The 21,241-nt window shown below is 43.6% G+C and overlaps 1 protein-coding gene across 1 annotated transcript in view; it reads right to left on the reverse strand.

Annotated features, from left to right (window-relative positions):
- The window catches only part of vaspb (vasodilator stimulated phosphoprotein b), a 31,265-nt gene extending 13,438 nt beyond the window's left edge, over window positions 1–17,827 (reverse strand). The window contains 1 exon segment of the mRNA XM_029681261.2: window positions 17,227–17,827. Within this exon segment, the coding sequence (XP_029537121.2) occupies window positions 17,227–17,231 (5 nt within the window). The 5' untranslated portion in view covers window positions 17,232–17,827.
- Window positions 17,828–21,241: the final 3,414 nt, after the last annotated feature.

The raw sequence follows: 21,241 nt of genomic DNA on the forward strand, positions 1-21,241 counted from the left end.
AATGACAGACAAGTGTTACTGACTAGAGCCAGACATGGTGACAATGACAGACAGATAGTGAGGGCCACCCCGATACTCTGGCTCATATCAAGGTTCACACACTCCCCTAGTCACACATAAAGGAAGTCCCTGACCTTCAGACAGGCTGAGTGAGTGAGTGACAGAGTCCCTATTCCAACTACGAGAGATGAGTCTGAGGAGCGGTGTGTGTGTGTGTAGAATGTGCATAGAGACAGTATAAAAATTAAATAGGAGGGTCAATGCAGATAGTCTATGTAGTCATTTTATTAGCTATATAGCAGTCTTATGGCTTGGGGATAGAAGCTGTTTAGGAGCCTGTTGGTGTCAGACTTGACGCTCCGGTACCGCTTGCCATGCGGAAGCAGAGAACAGTCTAAAGCTAACAACATGCTTCATGATCAAGTAATGTTAGCATATCAGTAATGTACGTTTACCTCTCCAAAACAAATATAAAAGTACAGTAATGTTATCGAACGATGTCACTCGTGTTATAATATAGGCTACACAGCTAGGAAACGTTAGCTAGAAAGCTAGCTAGCTAAATAAAATAGAGTGAATAAAAAGTGCCACAGATGTCTCAAGTTGAAGGAGTGTGCAATTGGCATGCTAACTTCAGGAAACGGCTGTGCAAAGTTGCTTGATATTGGCAAGAACTGGAACATGCTGTCGTACACGTTGATCCAGAGCATCCCAAACATGCTCAACATGTCTGGTGAGTATGGCCATGGAAGAACTGGGTCATTTTCAGCTTCCAGGAACTGTACAGACCCTTGAAACATGGAGCTGTGCATTATGCTGAAACATGAGGTGCTGGCAGCGGATGAATGGCATGACATTGGGCCCCATTGAAGAGAAGTGGGACAACATTCCACAGACCACAATCAATAGTCTGATCAACTCTATGTGAAGAAGACATGTCGTGCTGCATGAGGCAAATGGTGGTCACACCAGATACAGATTTTGTTTTAAATGTTAAGGTACCTGTGACCAACAGATTCCCGGTCATGTGAAAAAGAAAATAATTGACTGATTTCCTTATATGAAGTGTAACTCAGAAAAATCTTTGAAATTGTTGCATTTATATTTTTGTTCAGTATAATTTCTGAATACTTAAGTAAAACGTGCTGGCTGTAGCTGAATGCTGATGTTTAGCTGAACAATAACTATTTGGAGCTCTTAGGCTGACACTAGGTACCATATTAAAAGATACCTTAAAATGAAGCCTGGTTTGTTCTATCTATATCACGGAAGTCACTGAGGTAAAAGCAACTGAAACAATTTCAGATGTAACTGGCTGTTACTACAATATCAGGTAAAACCTAAAGAAAAATAAGTGAAACGTCTATACGTTTCAAAAACATTGCTATGCTATAACAATTTGTCCGGTACAAGTTTTGTGTCAAGGAGATAGTTGGGTTTACACTGCTCTGCACTACCTCCGGAGGTATCGGTTCAGACATGATAAGTTCACATTGCAGTACGTGTAGCCAATGGTCTTTTTGCCAAAGTGGAGTCTAGTCGAGAGAGAACCAGGAAGAGCAGACTCATTTTCTTTATCAATCTCTTTTCCCCACTCCTCCTCTCCTCTCCCTCCATCCATCCATCCCATGATACAATCTCTCGCTTCCTGTGACACAGCTCTGTAGCCACAGCCCACCTCTTGCTCCCAGCAATGCCTAATAAGGGTTGACTCAGCCTGACTAGTGAACACACACACACACAAACGCACACCCTTTCAAGTTTACACACTGATGTGCTCACTGTTGAACCAAATGCTTGTTAGGTAAGGTAGGTGAAGAAAGAAGTTAATAGATGGAAAAATAAAAATGTCCCTGGCTGGGGACATAATGGTGTGAGGAAAGAGAGTCGTGGATTGTGGTCAGTAAGCACAGAAACAGAGGTGCCAGCTGAACTTATCCAGCAAGTATGCCAATATTCTATTTCAAAAGGTTCTCTCACATTTGTTTTCAGTGAACGTGACCCACCCAGGTATAGAGTGGTGAGGGCTGCTGCTAACTGGGAAGGTACAGAGAAAAGGACTGGGAAACAAATGCATTTTTAATATGAGAGAAAGCATAGGCTCAGGAGGACAGAGTGAAGAGTGAATTATTGATACATCTACAGATATTGAGACTACATGTGTGTGCATACGTCGACAGAGTCCGAGAGGTTGGCAGGATGCTACATGGACACACGTTTTTCACACGTTAGCTTCTGAATGAACCATGAACAATAAATGCCATAAACAACCTATTCCTGTGACAGTGTCCAAAAAACACATATAATGCAGTCCTCGAAGGTTAGCTAAGAGTCTAGACTAGTAGTTAAGCTAAGTGTTAACTAGCTGACTAGTTCGTTTAACCTGTGAGAGTGGACTGTGAGAGCCAATAGGTCACTGGCTTAACCTTAAAATAACTCAACCAGGCAATGGTCATTTTCAGTCTTAATCTGAGGAATTTTCACATACCCTTGAAACATTAGCTGTGGCTACTGCACATGTTAAAATCATAACCAAGTGCTCTTGCATGCAAAGGTTATGAAAATATCCTGTCTGTCAAGATGACAAATTATAGGCTCCTAGCAACCTAACTGATAACATTATGATCATAACATTAAGATAAGTTTATGGCCTGAATACAGACAGACAACGCCTACAGGAGAACCAATAAACCAAACTCAAAGGCCAAGTTTAGCTGAGAATTCAAATAAAAAGACAGAAACTCCAAGTTAGCCAACACTGACATTTGGAGCCGGAATGGGAGCCTATAGTTTCTCAGTCAGTGAGGGGTTAACAGGAAACTGCAGCGCACGACTGGGGCACTCGCTCTACGAAATGTCTGTATAAGGCTTTGCTCAGAGCTTGTACTGACAAGTACAGTCAGGTCCAGTGGCTCTCCCGCTCTGTTTACCAGGCCATCCCACCATGCTTCTCCACACTCCTTATTTCTTCCTCCCCCTCTCTTAGTCTCCACATCTGGCCCCCATCGTCCCTCTTAATCCCTCAATCCTCTTCTTCATCACTGCGTTCATACTTAGGCTACCAGTTAAATCAGTCTACGTTTTTTTGGACTCAAGCCCCCTCCGCTAAACAATTTCCCTCCACTTGTTCCACTTTGGCCTTCTATCTCTCTGTTAATCTGGCAGAAGATGTTGGACACTTATACACTACATGACCAAAAGTATGTGGACACTCAAACATCTCATTCTTAAATCATGGTCATTAATATGGAGTTGGTCCTCCCTTTGCTGCTACAACAGCCTCCACTCTTCTGGGAAGGCTTTCCAATAGATATTGGAACATTGCTGCAGGGACTTGCTTCCATTCAGCCACAAGAGCACTAGTGAGGTTGAGCACTGATGTTGGGTGATTAGGCCTGGCTCGCAATCGGCGTTCCAATTCATCCCAAAGGTGCTTGATGGAGTTTAGGTCAGGGCTCTGTGCAGGCCAGTCAAGTTCTTCCACACCGATCTCGACAAACCATTTCTGTATGAACCTCGCTTTGTGCATGGGGGCATTGTCATGCTGAAACAGGAAATATGCTGTAGCATAAGATTTCCCTTCACTTGAACTAAGGGGCCTAGTCCGAACAATGAAACACAGCCCTAGACCATTATTCCTCCTCCACCAAACTTTACAATTGGCACTCTGCATTCAGGTAAGGTAGCGTTCTCCTGGCATCTGCCAACTACAGATTCATCCGTTGGTCTGCTCCACAGTTCATTGGCAGCGAGCTTTACACCACTCCAGCCGACACTTTTATTTGTCAAATGTGCCAAATAAAAAACAGGTGTAGACCTTGCCGTGAAATGCTTACTTACAAGCCCTTAACCAACCATGGAGTCAAGAAAATATTTACTAAATAAACAATAAGGAGGTTATATATTGCGCATGGTGATCTTAGGCTTGTGTGAGGCTGCTCAGCCATGGAAACCCATTTTATGAAGCTCCCAAAGAAACAGTTATTGTGCTGACATTGCTTCTAGAGGCAGAACTCAGTACTGACTGTTGCAACTAGAGGTCGACCGATTAGGATTTTTCAACGGCGATACCGATTATTGGAGGACCAAAAAAAGCTGATACCGATTAAAATCGGTCAATTTATTTATTTATTTATAATAATGACAATTACAACAATACTGAATGAACACTTATTTTAACTTAATTTAATACATCAATTAATCTATTTAGCCTCAAATAAATAATGAAACATGTTCAATTTGGTTTAAATAATGCAAAAACAAAGTGTTGGAGAAGAAAGTAAAAGTGCAATGTGCCATGTTAAAAAAGCTAACGTTTAAGTTTCTTGCTTAGAACATGAGAACCTATGAAAGCTGGTGGTTCCTTTTAACATGAGTCTTCAATATTCCCAGGTAAGAAGTTTTAGGTTGTAGTTATTATAGGAATTATAGGAATATTTCTCTCTATACCATTTGTATTTCATATACCTTTGACTATTGAATGTTCTTATAGGCACTTTAGTATTGCCAGTGTAACAGTATAGCTTCTGTCCCTCTCCTCGCCTCGAACACATTGACAACAGCCACCCTCGAAGCATCGTTACCCATCTCTCCACAAAAGCCGCGGCCCTTGCAGAGCAAAGGGAACAACTACTTCAAGGTCTCAGAGCGAGTGCCGTCAACGATTGAAACGATATTAGTGCGCAACCCACTAACTAGCTAGCCATTTCACATCGATTACACCAGCCTAATCACGGGAGTTGATAGGCTTGAAGTCATAAACAGTTCAATGCTTGAAGAACGCGAAGAGCTGCTGGCAAACGCACGAAAGTGCTGTTTGAACGAATGCTTACGAGCCTGCTGCTGCCTACCACCGCTCAGTCAGACTGCTCTATCAAATCATTGACTTAATTATAACATAATAACACACAGAAATACAAGCCTTAGGTCATTAATATGGTCAAATCCGGAAACTATAATTTCAAAAACAAAACGTTTATTCTTTCAGTGAAATACGGAACCGTTCCGTATTTTATCTAATGGGTGGCATCCATAAGTCTAAATATTGCTGTTATGTCATAATTATGTACAATTCTGACAAATGAACTACGGTCTTTGTTAGGAAAAAATGGACTTCGCAACGAGCCAGGTGGCCCAAACTGCTGCATTACCACTGACTGCTTGCACGGAACGAAAGAGAAGTGACACAATTTCCCTAGTTAAAAGAAATTCCTGTTAGCAGGCAATATTAACTAAATATGCAGGTGTAAAAATATATACTTGTGTATTGATTTTAAAAGAAAGGCATTGATGTTTATGGTTTGGTACATTGGTGCAACGACTGTGCTTTTTTTCGCGAATGTGCATGTTAAATCATCACCCGTTTGTCGAAGTAGGCTGTGATTCAATGAGAAATTAACAGGCACCGCATCGATTAGATGCAACGCAAGACACACTAGATAAACTAGTAATATCAACCATGTGTAGTTAACTTGTGATTATGTTAAGATTCATTGTTTTTTTACAAGATAAGTTTAATGCTAGCTGGCAATTTACCTTGGCTTCTTGCTGCACTCGCGTAACAGGTAGTCAGCCTGTCATGCAGGCTCCTCGTGGAGTGCAATGTAGTCGGCCACAATCGTGTCCAAAAATGCAGATTACCGATTGTTATGAAAACTTGAAAATCGGCCCTAATTAAAATCGGCCATTACGATTAATCGGTCGATCTCTAGTTGCAACCAAGGCCAGATGGTTTTTACACGCTACGCGTTTCAGCACTCTGCGGTCCCGTTTTGTGAGCTTGTGTGGACTACCACTTCTCGGCTGAGCCGTTGTTGCTCCTAGACGTTTCCATTTCACAATAACAGCACATACAGTAGACCGGGGCAGCTCTTGCAGGGCAAAAATTGACAAACTGACTTGTTGGAAAGGTGGCATTCTATGACAGTGTCATGTTGAAAGTCAATGAGCTCTTCAGTAAGGCCATTCTACTGTCAATGTTTGTCTATGGAGATTGCATGGCGGTGTACCTGACTTTATACACCTGTTAGCAACGGGTGTGGCTGAAATAGCTGAATCCACTCATTTGAAGGGGTGTCCACATACACTATCTATACAAAAGTATGGTATGTGCTTGCCATGTCCTGCCATTGTGCCTTGTGGTCATTCATGCCAGACAAACTGTCCAGTATAGCACATCACATCAACAGATCAATACAAAAATCGGTATTGCGCTATACAAATCAATAACTGTGCTCTACTCCAAAAGAATTACATGTTTCCAAAGATAAGAGTTTGAGTCGTAAATCATCAGTCATATTGAACATGACTAAAGGGAATGAATAAAAGACATCGCAGTTCAGTTTATTCAGATCTCAGGAGGACTTCGCACCTGTTGGAAATGTGAACAAATGTTATTTCACTCATAGGTCCTCTTCCCTCTCAGCCCACTTTAAAACATCTACTTTGAAGTGAGAGCTAAAACAATGAAAAGTAAAGCAACGCTAACTCCCCCTCTCAGCCTTGATAAAAATAGACCACAGTTCCATGTTGTGGATGATGATGCAGATACCGATATCACACATTCTTAAAAGCAGAGTAGAAATAACCCGGTCCTGTCTCTCTAGGATACAGCGCACAACCTGGGACTCTCTAGCACCACCAGGTGAGTACACACACACAAACGACAGGGGCATAGGTGACCAACCGTGTGACCTCTTATCCAGTTTATGTACAAAAACATAAAAAGAATTGCATTAGTTTTGAGGCAAAAATTGAAGTTGAAGTTACCAGTGTCATCTGACAGTATTGTCCTCAATGAACTTTCCCTCCAGCCAAGTACACAGCTGTCAGTGACATCACAGACTCAGTGATACCTCTGGCCCAAGTGACACTGACACACAGTGGAACACAGACAGTAACTTCACTGAATAACAAGTAGTGTTAATCTCTCAAATACAAAAACACAGAGCATCCTCTTCAGCGTACAGCCTAAGTCATTTAATGCTGTTCAAATAAACAGTTGTAAAGATGGATCGCATACCTCAGCCCCTTGAAGTACAGGTATTTATAAGAGGCTAACCATATGGAGCGACTGGCTGACTACTGAAGCCCCAGACTAAAGATTGAGGAGGACCAGGGCCCCTGTGGTAATCCTTGGCCTACTGCTGATAACTTTCCTAACTCTATCCTTCTCTCCGTCTCCCTCCCTTCCGCGTGCCTGCTCCCTCACACAGGTCCTAACATGCTATAAACACAGACTTTAGGATACTGCCTTTAGTCTCTCCCCCGTCAGCCACACACGCTGGCCATCTCTCTCTCTCTCTCTCTCTCTCAAGGTGTCGGACTCTCGTTCTCCGTCTCTTATGTTCGGCCTCAAACTCTTATGCACCAACTCTCTCACTTTCTCTTTCTCAGTCAAGTTCAAACCACTCAGCATTCTTTGCGTCAGCATTCTTTGTGTGCTGACTCATCGGTGCCTGAGTTTCTCTGGAATAGGTCTCTCCAACGTTGTGGAAACGTTCGCTGGCTGTCTGGGCCAGGCCTCTGACCACTTGAAAGAGGCCGAGGAGCAAAAGCAGCATTCCAGCTCCTGAAGCGCTATGGGGGGGGGGATTGTGACTGGCACTCACTATGCCCTTATTTGGACCATCGAATCATCGCTCTCCTCTCTGCGTAATTCCTTTTACATGTCGAAGCGTATCCTCCCTGAGAAGCTAAGGAGGCAGAGGAGGAGGCAAACCCCCTCGGGGAAGATCCCCCTCATTAGGGGGTGAGAGATGAAGAGAACCTCCCCACCCTCTCCCTATCTGTTGTCCAGACATGTAACTATGTCCACATCTCCAGAGAATATGCTATGGGTATGAAACTGTGCACAAAAGAGGGAGCGAGGAAGGATATAATCTATATTGAGTTGATAACTCACTGTTATGAAGGTCTATGAGTTCTGTATGCCTCTGGCTTGACACTTTGCATTAGCTATATATTTCACTGAACAAAAATATAACATTTAAAGTGTTGGTTTCATGACCTGAAATAAAAGATCCCTGAAATGTTCCATACGCACAAAAAGCTTCTCAAATATTGTGGAAGTCCCTGTCAGTGAGAATTTCTCCTTTGCCAAAATAATCCATCCACCTGACAGGTGTGGTATATCAATAAGCTGATTAAACAGCATGGTAATTACACAGGTGCACCTTGTGCTGGGGACAATAAAACGGCACTCTAAAATGCCCAGTTTTGTCAAACAACACAATGCGAGAGATGTCTCAAGTTGAGGGAGCGTGCCATTGGCATGCTGACTGCAGGAATGTCCACCAAAGCTGTTGCCAGAGATGTTAATGTTCATTTCTCTACCATAAGCCGACTCCCAACATCATTTTAGAGAATTTGGCAGTACATCCAGCCCAAGACCTCCACATACGGCTTCATCACCTGATGGATCGTCTGACACCGGCCACCCGGACAGCTGAAGAATCGGAGGAGTATTCCTGTCTGTAATAAAGCCCTTTAGTTGGTAAAAAAAAAAACATCTTTCAGATTGGCTGGGCTTGGCTCCCCAGTGGGTGGGCCTGGCCCGCAAGTGGGATGGCAGGTAGTCTAGTGGTTAGAGCGTTGGACTAGTAGCCGAAAGGTTGCAAGATTGACTCCCCGAGCTGACAAGGTAAAAATGTGTCATTCTGCCCCTGAACAAGGCAGTTAACCCACCGTTCCTAGGCCGTCATTGAAAATAAGAATTTGTTCTTAACTGACTTGCCTAGTTAAATAAAGATAAAATAAAAAAAATGTAAAAGTGGGTAGGACTGGCCCGCAAGTGGGTAGGACTACGCGCTCCCAGGCCCACCCATGGCTGCGCCCCTGCCCATTCATGTGAAATACATAGATTAGGGCCTAAAATGTTTTTCAATTGACGGATTTCCATTTTTGAACTGTAACTCAGTAAAATCTTTGAAATTGTTGCATTCATATTTTTGTTCAGTATAGATGCTGAGTAGTAGTAGTGGAAATTCCTTTATCACGATCCTCAAAACAGGTCAACGTTGGTCAAGACACAGGAAGTCTCATTTTCATCTTTGGTACACAATCAAATCATGTATCTATCAAATGTTGCTGTCCTACTCTTTGATGGTATGCACAGTGTCTTCAAAACGGTTCAACTTGCCTCGTGGTCACTAAAGTTCATGCATGAACATGCTTATAACTTGAAAATGAAACAATGGACAGAGGATCACTAAGTCTACCTTTTGAATGAGGTGGTCATTTCTACAGGTATAGCCCATTGAGACGATACATGAATTCACTACCCATTGAAAAGGTATCCAAATGACTAAAACCTAGAATTATTCAACATATATATTATCAGACAGAGAGACCCAACTGGGAGCTCTGAAGAGGCAACCAGTCCCGCGATATCACAAAAGCTGATCGTTTCGGTAAACAAGATTAGTCGCTACGCTAATCATTCACAAAAATGTCACCCATGCAGGAAATAGTTTTTGATGCCCAATCTATTTAACCCACAGTGGCATCGCTTGAGCCTCAATATACATTTTCCAACCAAAACATAGCTTTTATCCAGTCAATGCACTCTCAGCATCCTCATGTATGGCTGTAGGGGAAAGTCAGTAGACATGACAGAGAGAGTGCGATGGCTGTCACTATAAAACCGTTCTCCACAGACGCCCATTATGCCACATTATGGAGTGGCACTCTTCTAAACCTACTCTGTGTGTGTGTGTGCCCATTAGCAATCAGATTCAGAACAACAGTGAATCACTAGACATTAATATTTGCCTAGGGAGGAAGAGAGAGTTATGAATGGAGAGAAAGAGAAGGAAGGAGAAATGGCAGCCGTTGCTGACCATGCATTAAATCATTACAGCATGGCTACTGCAACAAGACCCAGCCTGTCTCAGCCATGGCCAGCAACCACTTTTAGAGTATCCAACATAGAGATCCTATTAAATGACTATTCTAGGTCCTAATTCTATGGTATCCAATGCCTAGTGGTTAGTCGCTCACCTACAGCTCCACAGTGACGGTGCAATTTGTACCCTGTGTAGCTAAGCCGATGCCCTGGGCTTGTTGGGACAAAGCCAACCAAGGCCTGGAGCTGCCCAGGGAACCAGAAGGAGAATATGATGACTGTTGTTCCAGAGACAACAGTGGCTCTGTGAAAGCACAGTTTCCTCCTGACCTACAGCATCTACATGGATCAGCTGCAGCACTACATGGGATATAAAAGGAGAAACTGGGAGCGTTGGGAATGAGGGATATGGGTGTGTGGAAAGATACTAGCTAGGGTGGAAGGAAGGAACTTAAATGGTACATATGGGAGTGTCAGGCTGAATCCCAAATCACCCCTTACCCTCGACCCTCCATTTGCTCATTCACGCGCGCCTCCACTATATGCACAAGTGTCCCAAACCTGAGGGAGTAGCGGCTAATTAGACCCTCCGTTAGCCACTAGGACCGAGCCAGCAAGGCTGCAGGCTCCAGAACTAAGTGCTATCCCAACACACTGTGATATGTTTGGCGTTTGCGCAATTTCATAGAATTGAGAGGTGTACCTAATTATATGACGCGTGCGTTTGATTCACAGTCAGTGTACCATGCTATAGGAGGTTGTAGAGGATTCTTTTGTCAGTGGCAATGAACAAAGCCCTATTGTTGCTTCCGGTTTACCATGACCTACCCACCATTCTACAGACGCCTAGACTGTATACGTTTGAGTAACACCTCTGAACAAGGAGGGGGATATTGTAATCTAGATGCTTAGTAATAGAACCCACAACAACCACCAAGGAAACTGGATTTGGCACTATTGAGACAATAGAAGGTTTTGTACATTGTGCACTGCTTCTAATCCCAAGGCAGGCCCCCACATAAAGGCCTATTTATTTGCCCTAGAACAAGGAGCACCGATGGGGGTAAATTGTTATGGGGCAGTGGTGATCAGGTGTTGACATAAAAGGCCAGTAGCGTTAAATGGAAGAGCTTGTGATAATGCATGGCACAGATTGCTCGGCCACAGCGACATTCAGTGTTAATGTATAAATGATGCGCAAATTATTTTTGGGTGAATACTATCACACGGTCTCTCATTGTGGTGAGGGAGAATCACGATGATTTTTGTACAGGGAACCCACCTGAATGTACTTTCATGAACAAAGGAATTATGGAAATAGTTTACATTAAAATCACCATACTGACATACACCAAATGGTTAGTGATGACAAATACACAACGACGTTGTGCCATACAATTCTTAACTACATGATTAAGGCAATGTATGTTACTAATGACTGTGTCAAACAGAGACAAAGTTAGACAAACACCTAAACATCAGGCATAATAGCTCCTGACTCTTCAACCAGGGGTCACAGGGTCAAAATATCACTGATGATGGTAGAGGGGGACGGGAGGGTAGCAAGTGGAATACCCTCCCTGTGAGTCTACACTAGCCACCGGCTTCCAGTCAGGCCTCTCCATAGCCCTTCCAGTCAGGCCTCTCCATAGCCCTTCCAGTCAGGCCTCTCCATAGCCCTTCCAGTCAGGCCTCTCCATAGCCCTTCCAGTCAGGCCTCTCCATAGCCCTTCCAGTCAGGCCTCTCCATAGCCCTTCCAGTCAGGCCTCTCCATAGCCCTTCCAGTCAGGCCTCTCCATAGCCCTTCCAGTCAGGCCTCTCCATAGCCCTTCCAGTCAGGCCTCCATAGCCCTTCCAGTCAGGCCTCCATAGCTCTTCCAGTCAGGCATCCATAGCTCATTTCAATACAGTCAGGCAGACAAAGAATGATGTGAGAGAAATAAAAGGAGACTGTAGGTGAGTCAGAAATCGGTGTTCTTGCTTTTAAGTAGATCAATACTACATGTGCTCAGCATGGAGAGTGAAAGGGGAACATTTTAAAAACTGATGAGAGCAGCCTTTTATTACTCTAAACACACAAGGCGCCAGGTAGCCTAGCGGTTAAGAGAGTTGGGCCAGTAATCGAGCAAGACATTTAACCCTAATTGCTCCTGTAAGTCGCTCTGGAGAAGAGTGTCTGCTAAATGACTAAAATGTTGAAGAAAAAAAATAAGGTTTTTTTGCTCAGTGTGGAGAGAGTGAAAGGGGAAAATGTCAAACTGGCGAGAGCTGTTGCTTGAAGACATAGAGTATATATTTTACCTTTATTTAACTAGGCAAGTCAGTTAAGAACAAATTCTTACTTTCACTAACAGCCTAGAAACAGCTGGTTAACTGCCTTGTTCAGGGGCAGAACGACAGATTTTTTACCTTGTCAGCTCGGGGATTTGATCTTGCAACCTTTCGGTTACTTAGTCCAACGCTCTAACCACGAGAACACCTGCCAGCCCAGTGTAGTATATCCTGTTGCCTAGTCACTTAAAGCCAACACTGCCTTTGGCCGCCGTTCCTTCTAGTTCTCTGCTGCCAATGACTGGAACGAATTGCAAAAATCACTGAAGCTGGAGTCATATCTCTCTCTCTAACTTTAAGCATCAGCTGTCAGAGCAGCTTACTGATCACTGTACCTGTAAATATCACACCCAACTACCTCATCCTCATATTGTTACTTATCCTCTTGCTATTTTGCACCCCAGTATCTCTACTTGCACATCATCATCTGCACATCTATCACTCCGGTGTTAATGCTAAATTGTAATTATTTCGCCTCCATGGCCTATTTATTGCCTTACCTCCCTACATTTGCACACACTGTACATAGATGTTTCTATTGTGTTATTGACTGTACGTTTGTTTAGGTGTAACTCTGTTGTTTTTGTCGCACTGCTTTGCTTTATCTTGGCCAGGTCGTAGTTGTACATGAGAACTTGTTCTCAACTGGCCTACTTGGTTTAATAAAGGGGAAATAAATTTAAAAAATAAACCCCTGCCTATTGATATAGTAATGGTACTCCTTGTATATAGCCTCATTATTGTGTTTTCTATTCTTCTTTAACTCTGCGTCATTGGGAAAGAGCTTGTACCTTACATGACCAAAGGTATGTGGACACCTGCTCACTGAACATCACATTCCAAAATCATGGGCATTAATATGGAGTTGGTCCTCCCTTTGCATGCAACAAGAGCCTCCACTCTATTGGGAAGGCTTTCCACTAGATGTTGGAACATTGCTGCGGGGACTTGCTTCCATTCAGCCACAAGAGCATTAGTGAGTGTCTCGCAGTCTGCGATCCAATTCATCCCAAAGGAGTTCGATGGGGTTGAGGTCAGGGCTCTGTGCAGGCCAATCAAGTTCTTCCACACAGATCTCGACAAACCATTTATGTATGGACCTCACTTTGTGCACAGGGACATTGTCATCCTGAAAGTTGGGAGCACGGAATCATCTAGAATGTCAGTGTAAGCTGAGAGTTAAGATGATTTCCCTTCACTGGAACTAAGGGGCCTAGCCCGAACCATGAAAAACAGCCCCATCATTCCTCATCCACCAAACTTTAGAGTTGCCACTATGCTTTGGGGCAGGTAGCGTTCTCCTGGCATCATCTCAGCGTTCAAGTCCATAATGCCCTCGAAGCTCATCACTAAATTAAGGACCCTTGGATTAAACACCTCCCTCTGCAACTGGATCCTGGACTTCCTGACGGGCCGCTCCCAGGTGGTAAGGGTAGGTAACAACACATCCGCCATGCTGATCCTTAACACAGGGGCCCCTCAGGGGTACGTGCTCAGTCCCCTCCTGTACTCCCGGTTCACTCATGACTGCAAGGCCAGGCACGACTCCAACACAATCAAGTTTGCCAACGACACAACAGTGGTAGGCCTGATTACCGACAACAATGAGACAGCCTATAGGGAGGAGGTCAGAGACCTGGTCATGTGGTGCCAGGACAACAACCTCTCACTCAACGTGATCAAGACAAAGGAGACGATTGTGGACTACAGGAAAAGGAGGACCGAGCACGCCCCCATCCTCATCAACGGGGCTGTAGTGGAACAGGTTGAGAGCTTCAAATTCCTTGGTGTCCACGTCGCCAACAAAACTAACATGGTCCAAACACACTAAGACAGTCGTGAAGAGGGCACGACAAAGTCTTTTCCCCCTCAGGAAACTGAAAATATTTGGCATAGGTCCTCAGATCGGCAAAAGGTTCTTCATCTGCACCATCCCAGATCCTCCAAAAGTTCCACAGCCGCACCGTTGAGAGCATCCTGACTGGTTGCATCACTGCCTGGTATGGCAACTGCTCGGCCTCAGACCGCAAGGCACTACAGAGGGTAGTGCATACGGCCCAGTACTACACTGGGGCCAAGCTTCCTGCCATCCAGGACCTATATACTCGGCGGTGTCAGAGGAAGGCCCAAAAAATTCAAAGACTCCAGCCACCCTAGTCATAGACTGTTCTCTCTGCTACTGCACGGCAAGCGGTAAAGGTGCACCAATTCGAGGTCCAAAAGGCTTCTTAACAGCTTCTACCCCCAAGCCATAAGATTCCTCAACAGCTAATCAAAGGGCTACCCAGAACCCTCTTTTACACTGCTGCTACTCTCTGTTTATAATCTTTGCATAGTCACTAACTCTACCTACATGTACGTATTACCTCAACTGACCCAAGCCCCTGCACATTGACTCTGTACCCCCTGTATATAGCCTCACTTGTTAATTTTACTGCTGCTGTTTAATTATTTGTTACTTTTATTTATCCATTTTTTACTTAACGCATTGTTGGTTAAGGGCTTGTAAGTAAGCATTTCACTCTAAGATCTACTCCTGCTGTATTCGGTGCATGTGACATAAAATTAGATTTGATCCCCAAAACCCAGATTTGTCCGTCGGACTGCCAGATGGTGAAGTGTGATTCATCACTCCAGAGAGTCCAATGGTGGCTAGCTTTACACCACTCCAGCTGACATTTGGCATTGTGCATGGTGATCTGAGGCTTGTGAGCAGCTGCTCAGCCATGGAAACCTATTATATGAAGCTCCCGACAAACAGTTCTTCAAGAGGCAGTTTGGAACTCGGTAGTGAGTGTTGCAACCGAGGACAGACAATTTGTACACGTTATGCGCTTCAGCACTCTGTGGTCCCGTTCTGTAGCATCCTATGACGGTGCCACATTGAACGTCACTGAGCTCTTCAGTAAGGCCATTCTACTGCCAATATTTGTCTCTGGAGATTGCATGGCTGTGTGCTCAATCTTATACACCTGTCAGCAACGGTTGTGGCTGAAATAGCCAAATCCACTCATTTGAAGACGTGTCCATATACTTGTGTATATATGGTGTAAGTAACCGTGTTTGGCTTAACTCAAATAGAAGGCAGTCAATTCAGGAAGTGATTTGAATTTAAAATTCTGAATTTTTTAAACTTTTGAAATAAAAAGTTTGACTTCTCAAGAAACTGAAAAGTACATTGAAAACTAATTCCCTTTTTTTTATTGTTGAATTGTAATTTCTGTTTACTTCCAAAATTGACTGTCTTCAATTCAAATTGACTCCAACCATGGTAAGTAAGCATTTCACCATAACGTCTAACTACACCTGTTGTATTTGGCACATGTGACATAAAATTTGATTTGGTTTCAACACAGCGCATGGAATGACTTGTTAGATCAAATGTGGCATGTTTCACAACCACCTTACACTTGAAGGGTGTCCTGTGTAGGTCTACTGTATGCTAGCCCAGCCCAAGGGGGAGTCAGTTAGTACCAGACACCTGGAGCGAGTCACAGCAGGCGTCACTTTGATAACAATGAATCCTCCAGCTGCCATTAATGAAGACTGATTTATTTCCTGTGTGTCAGTGTGCATACAGTCAGAGAGAAACATGGAGGAAACTGGCCAGAAAGGCTCAGCTGATTATGTTTATAGGGAGAATGTATGCAAAGCCAGGGTGGACAGAGAACATGTAACAAACTGCCTTGGATGTATTGACTGAGGTTTCTATGTATTAGATTTGGGTCAGCTCAGGATCTAGGGCTAGGCCTACCTATATTGGGAGAAACCATGGAACATTTAACCAGTTGGCTGCATTTCTGTGTCAACATTCAAATACGGTAGATTATGCTGGAGGACAATGAACTTGATGTGACCGACAACATTACATTCCTCCCCCCATTATGTAAGCAAGGTAAATGACATGACCTCTTTAGGTGGGGCCGAAGCCCATTAATTTAGTAGGCTTAGAGGTCAGTGTTGGTTTTAACAAAGTAAACCAAAGTGATCAGCAACAGGTTAAAAACAATACAAGGCCTTACTTGCCCAACTAGGTTTTACAAAAACAGTGAGAGATTCAAGATTGGTTAAAGATAAAGAACTTGTTGCACAGGTTATGGAAACACTACAAATATATACATTGTGGATAGAGTAAGAGTATACAAATGTACATATGCCCAGGTCATATGTGAGGGGCCATTGTGTTTGAATAAAAAAAAAATGTTTTAAACATTCCAGAAAAGCCTAACCAGTGTCTGCTTCAAAGCATGTAATTGCCAACTGCACAAGCTTCAACAGGATGTGGAATTTGTAGACTGGAGTGTTCCATGCTCGGTGCAATTTGGTTCCGTGTACAACCCTGGTTGGCCAACTACCAGAGGGAAAAAAAGAGACCTTGCATGGATACGTGGTGTTATACGGCAAGCCAGCTGACCAGACAGCTCCATGCCTAGCTTACACAGAGTGCTCAACCACAGGGCACCATTACAGATAGCAGCGTCCCATTTCCCAAATAGGCCACAATAAATCTTGATTCCATGATAAACCTAAATCACTATGGGACACAAATTTCCATTCAAGTAAAGTACAAATGACCCGCTCTAATGCCCTCTGGGCCTAATGTACTGGAATTAGGCCACTTGACAATATGTTCAACTATGACAGAGTAACAGGCTACTACTGTATGACAAGGGGACAGAGTCATATACATTTTTGACTGACACCAGACAGACACAGCGCTCTGGCGTGCACTTATCTGATTATTCTCTCACTCAGCCCCGTTCCAAAATTCAACTGGGCTACAAAGTGCAACATTGTATGAGGTATTCTACAAGTTGGTCTAGTCTGGCGGCCACTTTAATAATGACATGTTTAGTCTATCTGGAGTCCAAACTAGACTACCGAAACAGTTCGAGATCTATCGGTGTTACATGATAAATCATGTGATAGACTCCAAACAAAAACTTGCACCGTCCATGCGCGAGCACTACAAGCGCACAAAACTGTTGTATTGTAGTTCCAAAACAAAATAAACACAATGAACAGACCGATCAGATTTGACCCGCTTTACCTCATTGTTAGGCGAGAAGAGAGATCCACTCCGATGCAGTTTTTTCGGCTTCAGATCTGAGCCCGGGTTCAAAAGCAAAACAATTAAATAAAAGACGACGATATCGGCGAGATACACATGGATCTACCCGCAAAGGGGTAGCCTACGATCCACAAGCAGGATAAAGATAAGCACACCTCGACGATTTCCTGGTTTCGGAGAGGGGTTGAAAGGCTGGATACAGTAGTGGAGCGCGCTTGTCAACTCCAATCAGGATCCGAGACTCATCTCTCCTTTCTAAACAGGCTACCATAAACCGTGCCAGGACAAACTAAAGTCTCTTTCTTATTTTTCTCAAAGTGGGAACTCCTCTTGATCGGTAATGCTGTGAACCTTCTCTAGACCTTCGTCCTGGTCTGCGTAATTTCGTTGGTGTTTAAACCAGCGTTTAACTCGAAGTAGGTTTTCATTCCATGTACACCGGCCCCTCCTCTCTGTAGTTAGAAAATAGGTCCTTGCTATCTGGGATCAGTGGGACGTCCCAATGAAGTGGACATTTTAAAACGGTTAAGGTTAGGCTTTTGGGAGTGATGTCCATGTCCCAAGGATGCCGGATTGCACTAACCTTTGAAAAAAATCCACACAACTCTGCCTTTCCCTAGTGGTTGAAAGGCATAACTCTAATTCGGATATTCAAGGTTGATAGAAAGTTGGGAACAAACTATATTTATAATTATTTAAGCAACATAGGCCTGTTGGACTGAACAAGACTGCCCTATAATCAACGTTGTGCACATAACGTGAATAGTGGTTAGACAAATAGTTTAAGAAACTAGTTGTAGACTGTATGTAGGCAAAACACACACACATACATATATATATATATATATATATATTGACACATAGGTGCAGTGAACTGTGTAGGTCAGGCATAGTAGTACTGTGCCCCTGGAGCAAATTATGGTTATGTGGCTTGCTCAAGGGCACATTGACAGATTTTTCACCCTGCCAGCTCAGGTATTCAAACTGGCAACCTTTCGTTTACTGGCCAGACGCTCTAACCGCTAGGCTACCTGCCACCACCACAGGCCTTCTAACTTCATACACAATGAAGGAGGAAGATAATGGGAAAGAATATAGCGAATTACACAGTGCTGTCACCACCATGATATCTTGCACTGCATTCCTAAAACTTCTTGAGCAATACTGTAGCATTTTTCTCCTTATGAGGGAGAGGGAACTGGAGCAGAAGAGGAAGGACTGCATTATGTCTCAATGGCATGTGTAAACATCTGAAGCACTGGTAGGCCTGAACACACACGGCAGCTGTCTACAGAGCAACTGTCAGCCTGTCACACAATTTGAGCTCCCTCCATTCAATCTGCTGTCTGCTGGCCACTACTGAAACTGCACCCAAAAATAGAGTACACATTTTCAAGAAATTATATAAACTCATGTTAATTATATAATCACATTTTCCCCATCCAAGCATGTAATTTTGTGGTAAACTGGTGAGAAAATGAAAATGTGTGTGTCAAAGACGGTCCCTCTACTCCCAGAAAGTGGTTCACCTAGAAGTAGACTGTGCTGTAATGTTAGGATTCTCCCCTCCTTTCCTCTGTACCACTTTTCCACAGTGTGACGTCAGCTCTCTCCATAGTTGGCACAGTTTCACATGGGACCTGTTGGACTTGGACAAGTGATTAGATAATATGAGAGTTAGATTAAGGTAGAGACCAAGGTTATGTTAGAGTGGCTGGACAGTGAGAGATAAGGGGAAGACCTGGATACATTAGGTGTGTGTGTGTGTGTGAGAGAGAGAGAGCGTTTGTGCCCTCTTTTTAGAGGGGGCATTATGTAAACAGGAATCTAGTTTACTGCATTATAAGACAGTAGCAAAAATGAGAGGAGAAGAGATTGAAACTCAGTCTGGAAAACAATGTGAATGGTGGTGGAGGCAAGGGGTTGAGTACTAATCAATTTAATAAGGATTAATATGGGTCATGGATTATTTCACTGTGCATAATAGATAACATTCTCTTATGAAAAAGAGTGTGTGTGTTTGGACAGGAGAGCGGGAGAGAGAGAGATCTGGGCCAGTTGCCAGGCTGAGGGAATCTAAAGAAATGCAGCCCAAATGAGCTGACTAGGTCTCTGACCTCTACTAGGGGAAATGGGGAGGATGACCTAAGGCACAAATATGTAAGTCACAGCACAGTGGAAGAAGATAGGTCTATGTTAAGGAGGATTTAGAGCTGAAACTCGTAATGTTTTCTTTGTGAGGACAATGCTTTATCAAACCTTAGCGGTTTGTCCCTCTTCAACTGTTTGCTCGGTCTGTAGACTGGTGGTGTTTGACAGGTATTGAGTGTTGCTCAGCATTTTGCACTCATGTAGCCTGCAGTAGTTAAAAAGTTTAAGCACGCCCTCTACTGGCCGGCCAAACAAAATACAGTACTAATATACGCCGTTAGATGGCGAAAGATACTACCTGTTTTTATTAAGAGAATGATTTTATGTTTTAATATTGATAAGTATAGGCCTACTATTTTGTTTGAGAAAAAAAATTCCAGTCAGTTTGTATACATAAACTATATTTGTTGCTATGTAGTCTATAGTTGCGCCCTTATCTGATTTATCAGGAAAAACAACACATAGCAGCTCAACATAACTGGCGTGTCCATGTATCAGTACACATTGTATCTCCACATTTCCCTTTAGTCTGCCAATAACATACAGTATGTGATGTATTTGTATTAAAACTCCTATATGTAGGCCTAATTAAATTAACAAAAAATATTAAATAAATGTGTGGGGTAGCAGCATTTTTTCTTTCACTGGGATGAGGTGACCTCAAGTGTGTTTGTGTATATCACAGTAGGTTGGTGGCACCTTTATTGGGGAGGACTGGCTCGTGGTAATGGCTGGAGCAGAATATGTGGTATCAAATATTCCATTTGCTCCGTTCCAACCATTATGTTGAGCCGTCCTCCCCTCAGCAGCCTCCACTGCTGTTTACAGAGTTGATACTCTGTCACTCTTTCTCCACATGCCTCGTGGCACTGATACCCAGACCATGGATCTGCTTGGAAACAAACTGCAGCGGATCGGGTTACCAGGCAAGATCGATGGCGAGTGTGAGCCGAACGCTGGATGAGGGTGTCGCGTTGCGCGGAGGGGAGAGTATCGATGCATGGCCGATCGCTATCATAATCACACTTCCCCTCTTATCGCGCCTTCTGCTCCAGCTGCCTACTGAATAAAACATCCTCCTTCCTGCTGAAGAGTCACACCCCAAAATCTGGAGGGAAATGGACTAAAGAAGTCTCACTCATGCGTAAAGACACATGGCACCCTTTTCTATAACTCATTAGAAATGAATGAATGAATAGGTGTGTGTAACAGTATAACTTTAGTCCGTCCCCTCGCCCAAACCAGGGACCCTCTGCATACATCAACAACTGACACCCACGAAGCATCGTTACCCATCCCTCCACAAAAGCCGTAGCCCTTGCAGAGCAAGGGGACCACTACTTCAAGATCTCAAAGCGAGTGACGTCACCGATTGAAACGCTGTTGGCTAGCTAGTTAGCGGTGGTGCGCGCTATTTCACATCGGTTACATGTGCATGCTTTTCACTAAACAGAACACTCAAGAGATTGAAAATACTGTATTATTGGTGCTAACATGAACTGCTGCAGACAGAGACCAAAAAAAGAGAAATAGGAATGTTTCTCCCATCTCTGATCAGGAAAATAACGAGTTGGCCTACAGATTACAAAGACAAGGATGAGGGGGGTTAGTTTGAATTTGATCCAAGTTCGTTTTAAGTTCCCTTTTCCTCTCTCTCTGACACACACATCCCAGAAGGCTTCACCTGAGGGCTGTAAATCAGATACAGAGAACTGCCCCCCACACAAAGAGATACCACAGGTGCAGTGGCCCTTAGGGCGAGCAATTTAACAGGGAGGGGGGGTGGGGGGCATGAAGAGGATGTATTTGCCCAAGATATGTTCCCTCATATGTGGGAGACCTG

The sequence above is a fragment of the Oncorhynchus nerka genome, linkage group LG14 (assembly GCF_034236695.1).
Source record: "Oncorhynchus nerka isolate Pitt River linkage group LG14, Oner_Uvic_2.0, whole genome shotgun sequence".
Classification (NCBI taxonomy): domain Eukaryota; kingdom Metazoa; phylum Chordata; class Actinopteri; order Salmoniformes; family Salmonidae; genus Oncorhynchus; species Oncorhynchus nerka.